At 26.4% G+C, this 17,246-nt stretch overlaps 1 protein-coding gene across 6 annotated transcripts in view; it reads left to right on the top strand.

Annotated features, from left to right (window-relative positions):
- LOC145831733 (protein lap4-like) overlaps positions 1–17,246 on the top strand; it is a 97,342-nt gene that overhangs the window by 20,305 nt on the left and 59,791 nt on the right. For all 6 annotated transcript variants that reach the window (XM_082939053.1, XM_082939051.1, XM_082939055.1 and 3 more), the window contains exons 9-18: positions 1,749–1,908; positions 4,687–4,803; positions 5,069–5,205; positions 6,437–6,560; positions 7,018–7,164; positions 8,281–8,387; positions 8,961–9,082; positions 9,679–9,749; positions 11,068–11,108; positions 13,015–13,185. In XM_082939053.1, coding sequence (XP_082795179.1) covers positions 1,749–1,908; positions 4,687–4,803; positions 5,069–5,205; positions 6,437–6,560; positions 7,018–7,164; positions 8,281–8,387; positions 8,961–9,082; positions 9,679–9,749; positions 11,068–11,108; positions 13,015–13,185 — 1,197 coding nt within the window. The remainder of the gene's footprint in view (positions 1–1,748; positions 1,909–4,686; positions 4,804–5,068; positions 5,206–6,436; positions 6,561–7,017; positions 7,165–8,280; positions 8,388–8,960; positions 9,083–9,678; positions 9,750–11,067; positions 11,109–13,014; positions 13,186–17,246) is intronic.

The raw sequence follows: 17,246 nt of genomic DNA, 5'->3' as shown, positions 1-17,246 counted from the left end.
TATAAAAATAATATTAATGCAATTCAACTTCTCTTTGATCTCTTAGAAAAAAGGCTTAGCTTTTCAAGTTATGACTTTGTAAATGCTAAAAAGGTAAAAGATTTGAAAAGTTTAAAAGTATAATTTTACAAACAAATCTCTAGGTATTTTGTAAAAGTTTAAGTCTACTATAAAGCTGCTGTAAATTTCTTTATTTAGATTTTTACCACAACATTGAGAAGTAACCACAAAAGTAAGGTGTACCACAAACTTGATAAAGTTTAAAACAATTAGGCTAAATGTTTGAAAACTTCAAAGAAAATAATCTGATCTAAAAGTTGTTAAAATACTTTAGGAGTTTAAGATAGTTATAATTTTACAGCAAGTTCGATTTTAAGTTTTTTGATCTTAAATACCTGTAAATAAAGTTATAAAAAATTAAAAATTTTATTAAAAAAAAAACGAACTTGGTGTTTGATTTAGGATTTAAATTTTACACAATAACAGTACTTTATTATTTTGAAAGTCAGAACTAATAAATTTTTATATATCAAACATTAAGCTATATTACTAATTATACAAAAACTAAAACATATTTATTTCTTTTATTCAAAGATAAATCTGTATGATCTAATAAATATAAAGAACAACTTTTAATATGTGCATTTTTTGTTCTTCTTAAATAAAATACTTGTTTAAAATATTATCTGTCAAGCACCAGGTATTAGCTTACTTACTGATTAATATTTAATTTATTTTTCAATACGTCATTTTCCTGCTAAACAAATAACATATGTTAGACAGTGGCAACTTTAATTTAATTGATTTGACAAAATGTCTTCTTTGAGTTCTTAAAAAGTCTTGTTTTTAGCTGATAATAAGTAATCGGAATTCTATAAGACAATATAACACTATTGATAACATACTAGTTTTGATGTATTAAACTAGTTTTTAGGTTTTTATAATTTTTTTTATTAGTTTATGTTTTTGAACATGTTTGTTTTTTGTATTTTGTAGAGTAACTATAAACTACAAAAGCGAGTTAGCATAAAACAAATTTAAAAGTTATTAGGTGAAAAGTATAAAAACAAAATCTAACATAACCGCTGCAAATCAAGAAAAAATAATTAAACTTCTGTAATAAAAAAATCAACTTCTACATCTATGCATAAAACTTATAAAATATGATGTATATAGTCTGGATATATTTAGTTTATCGAGTTAAATTAATCAATTCTATATTGTTTTTAGTATAAATAGAAAGTTCAATGATGTGTTGAATGCTGAAATTACTCAATACTCTTAAAACATTTTTATGTACAATTAGCAAATCAGTTGTTATTTTGTACATATTATGTTTTTGAAACAACAAAAACGCTTTTGCTGAACAAGCAACTTTAAGTTTGATTGATTAAAAAACTGACAAATTTATTTTTTGTTTTTTTTTTTGATTTTTTGTATTTGTTAAATTATTTGAGACCATATTTTCGCTAGTGATCTACCAGATCCGGATATAGTATCCAGCATATCATTAAACCGAACTTATACTACCCACTCTGCACATTTTACTAGTATTTCGAGTGTCATGTACTATATACTGTAAATTATAGTTTTAAGTACAACACTTCTTACAGATCGGTCAGTGCAAGAAATTGACGATACTCAGCGTGATAAATGCACTGTGGACAGTTTTCAAATATTTTCATTGTCAATAATTAGCGTTATAGTTTTTATATCCGTATTTAAAGCAAAATAATTTATTTTCCCAGATCGGCCAGTGCAAGAAACTGACGATACTGAGCGTGCGGGAGAACCAATTAGAACACGTTCCTGACGAGCTGGGCGATTGCGAGAGCTTGCACGTTCTCGACGTGAAGGGGAACAGATTGAACCACCTGCCCATATCACTAGCCGTTCTTAAACTGAAAGGTATACAAAATAGTAGTTTAAAACATTTGACGTTTTATAACTTAGTATTCAAAAATATCAAATCGATTATGTTCCCTAATCATCATTTGGCCGTCTGCTATTATCACTCGCTGTTCTTAAGTTGAAAAGTAAAAAAAAAATCACTTCAATATAAGTAATAGTAGTGTTTGAGTAATTTGCTACCGAGTTATGCGTCGTATTACCTTTGTTTTTATTATTTTAAGAGGGATAACGTACCAAAAGTAGTTATAAGATTAGTAGCTTTACCACTGAAGAGTTTTCTATTGCTTCTTACAAACTATAACAAAAAGATAAAAAGTTTAAGTCTTTTTTGTTAAAATACTTATTAAACAATGTATATACTTTTATACAAATATGCAGCGTTTGTAAAAAATAGTTTAAGATTAAGGAAACAACAGTTTTAAAACTTAAATGACTTATGACAAGGATATTAAGGCTATGTTTTTTTTTTAAATATGTTTTGCTAAAGACATCTAAAAGCTCAAAAAAATATTAAAAACAGAAGCAAAACAAAACTTTTTATTATTAAAGTATATCTAAAATTTAAATAAAATTATCTTAAAAAAAAGAAATCCATTTAGGTTTTAGTAACAATAGAAACCATCTACGTATTTAGGTGATATAAAAACGGCGAAATAAGCAAATATGATACTCTAACTTTAAAAAGAATTTAATGAAATAGATTTATCACCGCTTTATCATTTAATTTACAGTTTTAAAAATACAAAGTACGTTAAAAGTATTAAACATCATCTAAAAATATACACATCAAACCTAGTCCTAAAACTTTAATTATCAATTGTTTGTATTTCCATAATGATTTATAATCAATTACTATCAAAACTGTACATTTAAGTTTTTTAAACTAGTTCAATAAAGTAGTACAAAAAGTTTTTTCGTAAATTGAAAAAGTTTTTTGTAATAATTTTAGCCTATATTTTGTAAAGAATAAGTTCAAAGTGTTTGACCAAGTAAACAATATATCTGTAAACAAAAGTGTTTATTTATTCAATTTATACGGTAATTATCGTCCAAATACTTCTAAATGTGTGAATGATAACAGTTTTTAGAACTTATTATGTGAGAAAATAAGATGTAGTTTATATATTGTTTACGTATAATATTAGATCATTTTTAAAATTAAAGTTACTTGGTATTAATACTTAATTTTATAAAAGTAAACTTTTATCAGAACTATATTTATTAAGGTTTACAAAAGCTTATTTCGTATTTACTTAAAGTTAAAAATATTTTTAAAAATGTTTACAAAATATAACAATATGAAAACTTTATATCTAAAGTTGTAAAATTTGTACACAGTTTAGTACAAAAACACAAGTCATTTTTCAAATAAACCTTTATACAACTATTATTTTAGCCTGTGTAACCTGAAATATAGTTTTTATAAAAGTTTTAATAAAACAAAAAATTTGAAAAAAAATCTTTTTGACACTGGAAATTTTTTTACTAACAAAGCAGGGTTTTATTTGTTTGCTTACATACATGTATAGTAGAAGTTTTACGACCTGTAGTGTTATATAACACTTTTTTGTGTAAACAAACTAGTAAGATATGCCAAAATAAATTTATAAACATTTAAAACTGTCAATCCAGCATTTTTTGCTTAGCTTTATGTTTTGTCCAATGTTACTACAACTTAAACTTACTATACAAGTAAGGAGAAGCGTTTAGAATTAACACTTACCTATACTAGTTGATAGCTTACCAAGACTAAATTGGTAGTGTTATTACAAAAAATACAAACAAAAATTGTTGTAATAACACTCTCAAACATTTTAAGTCGTAAAATTAGTAGTAAACAAAATATTTTGTAATAACACTACTAAATATTTATCGTCGTAAAATTAAAAGTAAATAAAGATTATTGAGTTAAATTCAATTACTGTCTGCGATTGTAAATCTATAGTGATAAAGTTAGTCATAACAACGACAAAATGTTTTAAAAAATATCATACAAATAATAAAAACTTATGCTAATAAAAACTTATTTGTAATGAAATAAAAGGTTATTAAATTTATTTATGTACTATTCATTCTATTTTTATTACACAGACGTTTTTAAATCTACACAGAGCTTTATTTTCGAGTAATAAATATTAAAACAATTTCAAACTTTTGGTAAGTAAAGAGTTAAAAGAATAAGGATAATGACTATAATGTATGAGTATAGGATTTTAATTTATAAAATTTGTTATAAAAGACTAATTTACAAAAATCAATACAAAAAAAAAGTTGTTTTAAATTTGAGAGTAATTAAAAAGAATTTATACTAAACTATGATTCGATTATTTAAATTTTTGTTTTAAATTAAACACACTTGCAGAGTGTTGGTTTTTAAACTAAAATATGAAAATATATGAAAAAATGATACAAAAAATATTTTTTGAACTTACCATTGCTTATCACATAAGTTGTAGAAACATTTGAAAAATAAGGCAATATCATTAGTAAAACATAACTCCTTGTAATGCCTTGCATCGTAGTTTTTGCCGAAAGTCAGTTTTAAATATTTATCAAAAAAAAATCAAAAGGCAGGGTTTTAAAGAAAAGTACCTTATTAGTTTACAAAACTTCTAGTAAAAACTGGGTACAAACTGTTATTTAAATTACCCTTATTAAAAAAAAACAGCTTCAAAATGTTTTAATTTAACTATTAGATATACATTTTTAATTTGTATATCGTGGATTATATTGGTAGTTTATTTAAAATTTTAATTAGAAAATATTATTTTACAGCCTTGTGGTTATCAGAGAACCAGTCTCAACCCCTGATAAAGTTTCAATCAGATGAAATAAACGGAATTAATGTCCTAACTTGTTTCTTGCTACCACAACAACCTACCAGTAGTTTGGGTAAGTTTTTAGATATTTAGTTTAAACTAAAACAGTAAAAAAGTACAAGACTCTTAACAAGTCTTCATAGTAGCTGTGACAGTCTAATTAAAAAAATATTTTAAATAATATTTATTGTATTAAAAGTGTTTATCACAAAAACCACAAAGATAAAAAGTCTTGACAAATCACTATTAGTGTCCTGTAAGTATTCATGTTGCAAAAAAAAAAAACAATTAAAAAACTCAACGTTTTAAAAAAACTAATCAAATAAAATGATCACCAGCAAATATGTGGAGCGGACAAGCGAGCGAAACGAAAGAAGACCTGAGCGAGATCCACACTCCCAATCCCTCGTCCAAGAGGATCACCTTCCACGAAGATCAGCTCGAAGAGCTTGAGAAAGAGGGTCTTGGTGGTGGAGTTAGTTTTCAGTTATACATTTGTTGTTTCTAATTAATTTGTTTATTATAAATCTCCCAGTCTTTATTCAAAGAAGATCAGCTCACAGAGCTTGAGAATTAATGTTTTGGAGTGGACTTAGTACAACTTTTAGTTTTTGTTGCTCCTATTACAACATAAGTTTAGATCATACTATTTGTACCTTTGGTTTAGCTTATAATCTTATTAGTTATTGCCGAGTATAAAATTATTTCTTTGCTTAATTCACACAACACAAGTATACACATGTGCAATAGTTTGATTAAAAGGCCAGAAAAGTTTTTAAATAGGTTATCAATTTTTTTTTAAATTTAAATTTAATCAATATAACTGTATGAAAAAGAGGGTTTTCGTGGTAAGGCAAATTATTAGTTTGATTTTGATTTATTTGTTGCTACTATAATGCAAGCTAACATCCTCCTATTTGCACACTTTACTACAGACTAGTTTCAAAAATAAGTACAATTTTTCAAATTATTTATCAAGCCTTGTAAACTTAAAAGTCTCAACTGTTTACTTGTTTGTTTTTGTAACAAAAGTCAAGCCTACCTAACGCCCATTTTTAGTTGTAAAAAACTATTTATTTTGAGTAAACATCCCAAACAAACTACACAGCGCCTTCTTAAACCATTTCTACTTACGTTTCATAGTTTTAACTTGTAAAAAGTTTTACAGTCCGTTTAAAATTGATACTTTAAATTATATTATTATATATTTTTACCAACAAAGTACAAAACACCACTTATTCCTTAGTCAAAACTTTATTTCAGTCAGTATCAAAAAATGTTTTTTACTATTAACATTGTTTAAGTTTACAGTCCAGCCTAGAACGCCAACTAACGCCATATCCCTAAGTATTCAATGAGTCATTAACTAAGTCTTAGTAATCATTAACCATTTTTACAGTCTAGTCTACATATTTGCCCCATCCTGTATTTTATCATACTATATTGTATTAATTGTTTTGAAATATTATATAGCAATGTATTTGATTTTTATAGTCCAGCCTACGACGCCTCATCTCGAGATTCAAACGTTAACCAAAAACTTCTACAAACTTTCATATGTAAAATTAGCTACTTATTTTCTACGGTTTAACCTTAACACCACTCATATTACCCTATAACTAATAGCTAATTAACCATTTTAAGTCCCTACCCTAAAAACTTAAACTAACCATAAAATTTAAAAATAATATCAATTTTATTTACAGTCTAGCCTACAACGCCACCTAACACCTCACCCAAAAGATTCGAAAAGACACCAACAATCCTCAATCGTGCAAAAACACCGTCAGATGGCGGCACAGAGCAAACTGTTCAAAAAACAACCATCCGGTGAGTGTAAACTTTTTTAATCAATGTTATGAGTATTTATGATATTTTATAGTTTATTAAAGATTTTTTAGTTTTGAATTATAATCATAACCAGAGAAAGTTAATAAAAAAACCCGTTCAGTTAGTGTAAAATGATTTAATAACTTTATTGTTTTATTTTTTGATCGGCCACATGATAGTTAAATTTTCTAAAAATGTTTCCGTGGTTATACCTCAAAAAAAAAACATCAACTTGAGTTCAGTTGCTGCCTTTTGTTTGGGAAACTTTTTAATACTCTTGCGTATTTACTTGACTAGATATTACTTACTTTATATTTCTAAACTAAGTTTGAATGTAAGACTTTATAATCTGATTAATTACAGAAAATATTGTTTATTAACGTGAGATTAAAAAAAAAACAAACATTAGTTTAATTGGTAAACAGAACAGTTTAATAACTACTATGTTTTATTCCAGAAAACCTGAAAAACATATCGGAACCATCAGACGAAGAAGAAACAAACGAAGAATCGAGGTTGATGCCGGATAATCGGGATGCGGATAACAATACGGATGATAGAGAAGAAGAACGATCGAGAGTCGCATTCGCTGAAGTGCAAGAAGGTATTTTGTTAAATTTATAAATAGTATAAATAAGTGGCAATTAAAACTTATTGTTCTGAACATTTAACAAGTAAATTATAACACAGTTTAGTTTTTCTAAACTTTTTATAGTTAACAGTGTTTCATTTAAACTACATTCTGAAAAGATATACTTAAAAGTCATGGAAAAAGTTAGAATACTGGTATGTAACCAATAGAAAATTAAAATAAGTAGTTTCTTATGTCAAATTATTATAACATTTATTTTTGTAAATAAATTAGCTAAGTTTCTTTAAAAAAACTATTTTTACCAGGCCATCATAGATTGAAATTTATAAAAAAGTTCAAGAATTTCGCACAAAAAATTTGTTTTCCTCATTACATCTTACGTAAAAAATGACAATGTACCGCTAATCACTGTGTGAAATTGATTAATTTTGTGATAATTACTTAAAAACTTATTAAGCCGACGCTTGTATTGATTAGTTGTGTTTTTGTGATATTGTGCATCCAAAAGCTAGACTAAATTTCCTTGAACTGTTACGAATTGACAATTATAAGCAAGTTTAAACTAACCGTAAATGAAAATTCAATTATAACTTAAAATTGGCTCCAAAAACTAGTTGAAAACTGCAGCCAAGTCGCAGCTTATTTTAACTTTGATTTAAACTTGATGAGGTAAAAATTGTGAGATGTAGTTAAGAAACTTCAACTTCAAATTAAAAAAATGGTTTATGTAAACCGTTGTTTCAGTCAATTTCCACAAAGTGCTGCTTTACATGATATACATAAGTAACATAAAAAAGTAATGAGAAAACTCCAGTCTAAACAAAGTCTATGTAAACAGTTTTCTTCCGGTTGTTTTTTATCGAGTTTAATGTTTCTAAATTTAAGTTTTTTTGATAGTTTCAAGTTTTACCTTTATAACCTTTATTTCTTATATTTAACAAAAGCAAATACTTTACCAAAGTCAACATATAAAAATTTTCATTAATTAGATGATGCTAATTAAATACAATATATAAAGAAGAAAACGAAAGTATTAAAAAAACAAATGTTACAAAATGTTACTTTATAAATATAATATGATAATTTTGATATATTTAAAACTTTAATTTTACTTTCGATACTTTACAGAAGCAAATGAGAGCTGTGAAGAAAAAAATCCCCTAATAGAAGAATCACCTAATGAAGACGAATTAGGCGAAGTGGAGGGGGAAATGTTTGAAAATTATATTGAGGAGGTTATTAAGTTTTTTGAGAAAATATTCAATGTTTCCCTTTTTTTATTAAAAACTATGTTAAAAGACATACTATCAAAAATATTTGAAGATTATATTGCAGAGGTTAGCAGAACTTCTTTAAAAAAATTAATTGATATTTTTGAGAAATTGGTATGCTATTTTTTGTAATTTATTTTTCTTTTAGTTAAAAACTATGTGTAAAATAATGAAAATAGAATATTTTATAGAGAAATCAAAAAAGAGTAAGATTTATATAGATAGAATCTGCTCGCCATGTTTTAATAACTAACAGTGTTTAAAAAAAAATTATACCAAGTTTGTAAAACAACTAAAAGCTGAAACAAAAAATTCTATGCATTTATTTATATTTTCATATCTTTAAAAAAAAATACTAATAAAAAAACCGAATGAGGAAGTATATTTATTGTAATAATTTAAAACTAATCTAAACATGTATTTTTCAAACTAATCAATAAATTTTTAGTATTTTTTCCACCTTTATTTCGTTACATCAATTAAAAGTAATATAGAAAGGGAATATCTTAACTTATAAAAGCTACAATACTCTTTTAGTACTACGAGGAAAAAGGAGTATCTTTTCATCCTTCAGCGTCTGAACAAACACCCTCACACGACTGGAGCGATCAGCTTAGACTGCACAGGAAAGACACTCCACACTACAAGAGGGACATAAGGTTGGTATGCGTTTAAAGCAGGGTTTCCCAAAGCGGACTAAGTGGCCCCTTGGGGGTCATGACAGATATTCAGGGACCATCAGCAGCAAAGGGGCTAAGCGGGGGTATGCTTAGTATAGGAGCCACAGGGGGCCATGAGCACATAATTTGAAATTTACACTAGAGTTTTTGGAGTTGAATATGAAGAGCAAATATAAAAAAGTTCTTAAAAGGTTTTTTTTGAGTAATCTTGTTGGAGAGGGCCATAGTTTTTTAAATTTATTTAAAGGGAATTTTTGAAAAAAAAAGAGAAACCCTAGTTAAAAAAAATTATAAATTAAAGTAAATTTTATGTACAACCAGAACAACTCGTTAGAAGAGGGGTACTAGGTTGGTATTAATGTATAAACATATATTAATAAATGTATCTATGTTATAAAACTAATTAGGCTGAACGAAAAATATATAATAAATATTAAAAAAAAAGTAAAACAAGTCAAATAAGGTTGGTATATAAAAAAAAACAATCTTGTAAAGAAGAAACAAGAAAAATAATAAGGTCAAAGGTTTAGAAATTTATAAACTAAAAACATGTTATGAACAAATAAATCATTAAGGTTGAACGACACGAACAAACCAGATGCGATTATAAAGTTGCTGAAGAAGAATGAAACCAAGAGGATCGAACGTGAGTTTTAATAACAATGTATTTTTTAATAGTTATTTCTGTTAACAATATATAAATTAAAAGCAACTAAAACCTTACAGTCTTTGGTAAAGTGTGTACAAAAGTTAAAGTTTTTACCGAAGTTAAAACATAAGTTTAAAATTAACAACAAGTTCAGTACTTTTTTGTTATGCTTGAAAAATGATGTTACTATTCTTTTTTGAAGAAAAATAAAGTCATCAAAGGTTGTTTTTTGAAAAAGATATTTAAAGTACTAATTTTTTTTTTACACATTCGTGATGTTGTTTTATAAAAGTTTATTACCTTTCTAAAACTCAAATAGGTAACAACAAAAGACAGGCTTTTATTCCAAAAAAAAACACTTAGGTCAAATTAAGTTTTTTAAACTTTTCTGACAATCAATCTTTTTGAGTTGTAAAAGTTCGTGAGGGAGTACCGTATTGATTTGGCAGTGAATTTGATTAAATTGTAAACAAAATGATTTTTTTTGATCCTGTTCGAGAAAAAGAGTCTAAAAAAACTAGAATCTTTAAAATTATCTAAAGCTTAGAACGGCTACATAATTATTGAAACATAATTCATCAGTTGAACTGCACTCTATTGCAAATCTAAATGTTGACGTTTGTTACAAATTCAAATGAGTTTCAATTATAAATTAAAAGAGTATAAAAAATTATTTAAAGTATTGAAATGTTTTGATAAAAAGTAAAAGAAATAGATTTAAAATTTTTGTTGCACTTGTCTACGAAATCTCGTTAGCCAAATAAACCGCTTCTTTCTATTGATTATCCTTGACTTTGATTAAATTGCAAACAAAAACACTTTTGTGTTTGATCCTGTTAGAAAATGAGAATTTTTAAACAAGTCAGTTTAAAAAAAAAGATTTTGAACAAGTTTTTGTTTTAGTCTAACTTAAACGGTAAAAAAACTAAAGTAAAGAACTCGGTTGCGTCTGTTTTGCAAAAAACGTGGTTTTTGCTTTTTATTAAATAAAGTTACTTTTAATATTTTCTGTTTTTATAAAAATTTTGTTTTAATTTGTATTGTTTATTGTATAATAAAAGTAAGTACTGTTTAAAATTTTTTAAACATCCTTTACGTTTTTGCGATATTTTTTCTTTTTCTTTAAACTTCGGCTGCTATAATTTTGCAGCTAAAACAAGAACGTGCTTTTTGGTTTCTTTTAGATAAACTAACTTTTATATTTACTATTTTTATCAAAATTTTGCTTTAACTTGTAATGTTTTTTCAAATAAGAGTAAATTCACAAACTTCGAAAATTTTTTACGTTGTTGCGATAATTTTTTTATTTTATCAGAAAACGGAGGAAGCAAGCCTACCGAGATGTTTTTGGATCAAGTTAGTTTTTTTTGTATTTTATATTTTATTTTACTTTTTTGATACAAAATTGTAGTTTTGCCACCTTAGTTGACTGTTTTGTGTTTTAAATGTAGTTAAACTAAATTTTCAAAATTTAAATTTTTAATTTATTTACTTACTTTTGGTTAAGTTAGTTTTTTGTCGTGACGTAATATTTCTACATCCTGACGCAGTTATCGGTGATTTTTGATATAAAACTGTAACATTTTGACACCCTAATCGATTAACTTGCATTTAATTTAAGTTTTTGTGCGTACATTGATCCAATACATAGGAATATAAATCGTTGAATTAATTGCTTCAATGGATTACATTTGTTTTAAAGTTCACATACGTAGAATCACACAAGTATTCAAAATTTTGCAACATTTATATTTTTAAAATTTTTGTTTAAAGAGCCTCTACGCACTGAGATTTTAATTTATTATTTTCTTGTCACATTTATGTTAAACTAATAAGTTTTTACTTGTACAGTTTAAGTTGTTTTAATTAAAATTTTACTCGAAAAATTGTTTTAAACACCCAGTTATTACTTTGTACGCAAGGAAAAAAAAAATTACAAAAGTAGTTACTTGATTGTTTAAGTATCAATTAGATATGAGTTTTTCAAAACTTGTGTTTGATTAGATAAAATTTTAATATAAATTATTCTCTAACATTTTAATCGCGTACTTTATTTGTTTACGAGAATAATTTAAATTGTAAAGTTGCTTAAGTTGCTTTAACACAGCGATTCTTAATCAGGAATAACTTAACCCCTGGGGGTAAATTCCCTTGTTTAAGGGGGTAAATTTTCTTTATTAAAGGTTATGTAAACTAATGTTTACTAATTGTCATTTTAGTGCGTAAGTTAGTATTTTACTGTATTTTTCTAAAGTTAAACAAACTCTTTGAATTTTACGATTTTTTATATTTAATAAGCTTAATATTCTAAAAATATAGTTTTTTTCCCTCAAATTAAACATTAAGTTGTATATTTGGGTAAATTGGGTAATTACATTCTAAAAAGGGGTAAATTTGATTTTAATCACCCAAAAAGAGGTAAGACATGAAAAAAAGGTTAAGAACCGCTGCTTTAACAAGTTTACGCGATGTTTTACAAAACAAACATTATAAAAAACAAAAAATGTACGACTTAGAGTAATCAAATTATTGTTTTCTTTTGTTGTATTGATAAGAGCTAAAACTTTATTTTGCTAAATACGAAATAGCTTTGAGAGAAAAAAATCCTTAGGAAAACTCAATCATAATTGTAGCAAAAGTAGGTAAATGCAAATAAAGAGAAAAAAAAAATTACTGTGGTATCTAAGCAAATGTAACTTTAAATACTTTTACTTTTTGATTAAAACAAATATTTACATACCATTTTATTTGTCTGCACACTAGAAAATTAAATGAAAAAAAAGTTAATAAAAAAAATCAGAATTAATTACTGATATACTTATTCTCTTATAGTACAAATTTTTTGTCCATTATAAAATAAAGTTAACCAGTTTGCGAGAACTTTAAAAGTAATTTATAAAGACAAAAATGTAAAATAGCTAAATATAAAGATTATATAAACTTATATAATGTATATATATACAAATATATATTTATTTATTTTTTCTAGTTTTTAACTTTTAACGGCAAAATTCAATAAACTTACTAAAGATTTATGTAAAAGTTTAGCTGAAGCGTAATCTCCTTTCGGCTAGGTATTCTGTATTAAAAAAATTGGTAATAAAAATGTATGTTCTTAACAGCTAGAGGTCGTACTAGATAAAGTAAAGAGCGTAGGAATGGGTCTCTTAATAAAGTTAAATATTTACAATTTAAATATACATATAACTAGTGTTATTAACAAAAAATATTGCGTCTTATTGAAATTAAAAAAATCTCACAGCTAGAGGTCGTACTGGAGAAGGAGCAAGGAGTGGGCATGGGACTCTCGATCGCGGGAGGGTCCGGGTCCAAACCGTTCGTCACGGACGACCCCTCAATATTCATATCCAGGGTCACCAAGGACGGTGCCGCCGCCCAAGTCGGGTTGAGGGTCGGGGACAAGCTACTTGCGGTTAGTTCTGTTTAAAGTTTTTAATTGTTTCCGTTCAGTAAAGTTAGTTGAAATGTCTAAAGAAGTATATGTTTAAATATTGATAAGCTACTTGCGGTTTGTTTGAGATTTTTGTATACGAAACTTTGATAATTTATGTCACCACAGTTGAAACTGTATAGTAAAGTTTTTAATTGTTTGAGATTGGGGGACAAATTATTAACGGTTAGTTTTAAAAAAAAAACTGTATGTTTAAAGAATTGAAATGTACTATAAGTTAAACGTTGGTTTGTTGACACTTTGCATACAAAACTTTGATAATTTATGTCACCAAAGTTGAAACAGTCGATTATTGTTATTTAATACGAGTAAGGTTGGAACAAGTTGCTCGAGATTGGTTAGTTTAAAAATAAGAAAATTTATAGTACCTAAGCTTAAATGTTTACAGTAAATACAATACAATACAGTTGTAAGTGAGATTTTAAAAATATTCGAAATCAAACGTAAACAGTAGTCGAGTACAAACTCACACAAGTCGGTTAGAATTTGACATGATGCTTGCGGTTGGTTTGAAATTTGTAAAACTGTGAGTTTAGGCGTTGGGTATCATTGTACTTTTAAAATTGCTTGCAATTGATTCGTTAATACTTAAAAGTTTAATTTTTCAATTATAGCATACATTGACGACTTTTACAAGATAAATTGTTATTTTAAAGTTATTGAGGTTTTTCCTTCACATATCGCCTAAGTTTTATTAAGTATGTTGTTAACATAAAGCTAATTGTAACGATTTGTTTGAAATTATTGCCATGTTTTAAAATTGATAACACATATAACTAAATAACCCTTAAGTAATTGCAGGATAACTGCGAACAGTTTTCCCCAAGCATGCGATTTCGTAGCGAGCTCTAATATAAACTATTTAACTAAAAGAATTTAAAAACCTCAAGACGTAGAAAGCTGCTGTTTAAAATTACTAAAACACATTTTGTACCTCAAAAAAAGCTTTGGTTTCGCGCGCTTCTAAGCTCTATTGTGACGTAATCCAAAAAAGATTATAATAATTTACAGACGTGACAAAGATAAATACAGTAGTTTTCTTCTGCACTTTAGTTGTTCCAGCAACATCCAATTCGCATACATACTGATCTGTATTTTTAACTTCCTGCCAAGGAAGTGTTTACACCTAACAATTTTTGTTTGGATAAAAACAATTGTAATTAAAAACTTCACAACACGACCAACAACAACAGCATCCGAGGCAACCTGCGACCGGATTCGTCCTTATTATGACTCATCAGGCAGGCATAGTCGCGAGAAACCGCTGTTGAGATCTAATCAAGCCAGCATAAGTACATATGTGCTGAAGCGTCCACTTTAAGGACGAAACCGGTCGTAGGTTGTATCAAATGCTGTTTTTATGGTCTCGTGGTAAAGCTCATTATTTGTTATTGATCGCGCGAAACATCTCAACTTTGTTGATGACGGCTTAAATAAAACGATTGATGCCTTGGTAATTGATTCGAGCATTGAAAAATATATCTATATTTCTAAATAAAGCGTTCGATAACTAAAGATTATAATGATGGGTTTGTACTAAAAGATAAAATTAGACTGATTTTATGACGTGTTAGACTAGCTTGCTAGTTTAAACTGTTAATTTAATTATTAACAAGGTTTTAAGTATTTAAAACTGTAAAAAAATATAATCAACAACTTTAAAACATTAAAATTTGGCTGATAGTAAACTCAACTGGCTTAATTAGTTACGCGTAGTCAAATTTAAAAGTTGATAACAAATAAAACACTATTTTAATAATTTAAAATATTGATACACTTCCAAATATTAAAAACTAAAAGCAGTTTAAGTTAGTTTAATTTTTTTTGTTGGTACAACTACAAAAAAGTTTGTTGACTAAAAAATTAAGGCGCCCGAAGTCGTAATTTTGCTTTTGGCGTTTTTTACTCTGCAATCCACTGTGACGTAATACAAACAATTAGAAATGTTTTCAGACGTGACTAAGATAAATACAGTAGTTCTGCTTTTTAGTTGTTCCAGCAACATCCAACTCGCATACATACTGATCTGTATTTTTAACTTCCTGTCAAGGAAGTGTTTATATTTTATATGTGTATGTAGAACACAAGGTGATTATTTAAACTTGATCACTTTCTAAAGAGCCGACTTGAAGGGCTTTTAAATAGTTTATTAGGAAAAAACGATTTTAAAAATTCCAGAACATACGTTTCATAAAGACAAAAAAAAGTTTGTCTTTAACTTCAGCTGAATCAGTATATAATAAAAAGCGCTAATATATATATATATATATATCAACTTTCTTGTTCAAATAACAATTAAACATTATAAAAGAACGATTTTGGGTCGGTCTAGGACCTGAGTAGAATATATAATTTAAATACATTTTAAAGTCGCAACATCTCACGCGGATCCGATTGTTTGTATTTTACTACCAATGAAGTAGTAAAAATAAATATTTAAATTAAAAGTACACTGGTTACATGTTTCTAACTGTTCTATGTATTTCTAAATGTTTGCAGCTTTCACTTTACGGACTAAATGTAAAAATTTATTTGAACAAAAATAAAAACAAACAAAAACAGCATTGTTTTTGCAAGTTGTTCTAAATGCTTTTAGTTTTCTTTCCAGGAAAGCAATTATAAATATTACTAAACAAAAAACAAATAAAAACCATATGAAATTTATTAAAAAAAGAAGTTTAGTACGTTGGGTTAGTTTAAGCTTTTTTATTATGAAAATGCCCAAAGTGATAGTAAATTTACTTGAATAAAAGTGAAATATCTTTTCTATCTAAGATGTTGCAATAACGAAAAATCAGAATAAAAAGACAAGTTAAAGGTACTAAAGATTCTATCAAAAGAAGAGCAGTACCTTACTTACATGCTTATTTGAAGCTTTTATTTAAAAGTTAAAAATAAAGATATTGTTTATACTAAGACAAGCGTAATTAAACAAGAAATCAAAGTCATTTGTTTGCAAAAAACGCGTTATTTATAACAATAAGTAAACCTTTAAAATCAAGATAAATAAAATTAAGCTAAACGAAATTAGAAAAATATTTTAAAGATTTTTCAAATTGGAGTAAGTGTTTTTAAGTATGACTACAAAAAACTTATCTTATTTTAAAGTTAGTTATTTGAACCTCAGGTCATTAAATAAATCGAGTTATTATTTGCTTGTATTACTTTTTATAGCTTATATATATCTGTTATATGTTAATATTTTACGAAACTCAAGTATTCTGATACAATTTGATAAAAAAGTACAAAGATGCTAACCAAACATATACTAGTTACAATTTTTAAATTAATTTATAAATTTAATCACCTGATTAGTAAAAACTTGTATGTATATTAACGCCATGTTAACTCAAGTTTAATGCTATAAACTGAACTGAAACAATCGACAAATAGCAAATACTTTCTTTACTGAGAAAAAAAAACAGCTCATTAAATAAACAGAAAGTTATCTGATTATAAAGACTGAAATATTTTTAAGATTGACTTTTTAAAAGTAATTTAGTGTGTTTCTAACATAAAACTCTTACTAATAAATTTTTTTACATTTTTACACAAAACTACCAAAAGCTAAGCTTTAACTTTATCTTATATCTTTTTGTAATAACATTAAAACTGCATAGTTTTACAAGCAAATGTTAGTTTATAAAACGTAATGCTAAACTTTGAATCGTGTATATCTTGTTCTTTTGCTTTTTGTCTTATGACTTAAAACAGTTTTTAAAACACTTCGAAACCGTAAGTTTAAATTTTTGAATTATAACAACAACAACTCAGTTTTACCTATGAATAGTTTAATGTTAACTAAAACATAATATTTACCAATTATTAATAAGTTTAGAAACACGAAAATACCTTAAGTTTTACAAATGTTTACGACTAACTTTTATAGCTTTGTCCATACAATATATTTTATTATACTGTATATTTATGTCGAATACCGTAAACTTACATATTTAAACATAAGTTAAAATACTTAAGTTTTAAAAAGTAAATACAGATACAATACAAGCCTTAATATTAAC

Source organism: Thalia democratica, chromosome 3 (genome assembly GCF_965202585.1).
Source record: "Thalia democratica chromosome 3, ktThaDemo2.hap1.1, whole genome shotgun sequence".
Taxonomy (NCBI): domain Eukaryota; kingdom Metazoa; phylum Chordata; class Thaliacea; order Salpida; family Salpidae; genus Thalia; species Thalia democratica.
The sequence above is the reverse complement of the archived record's forward strand: the minus strand, read 5'-3'. Positions and strand labels throughout refer to the sequence as shown.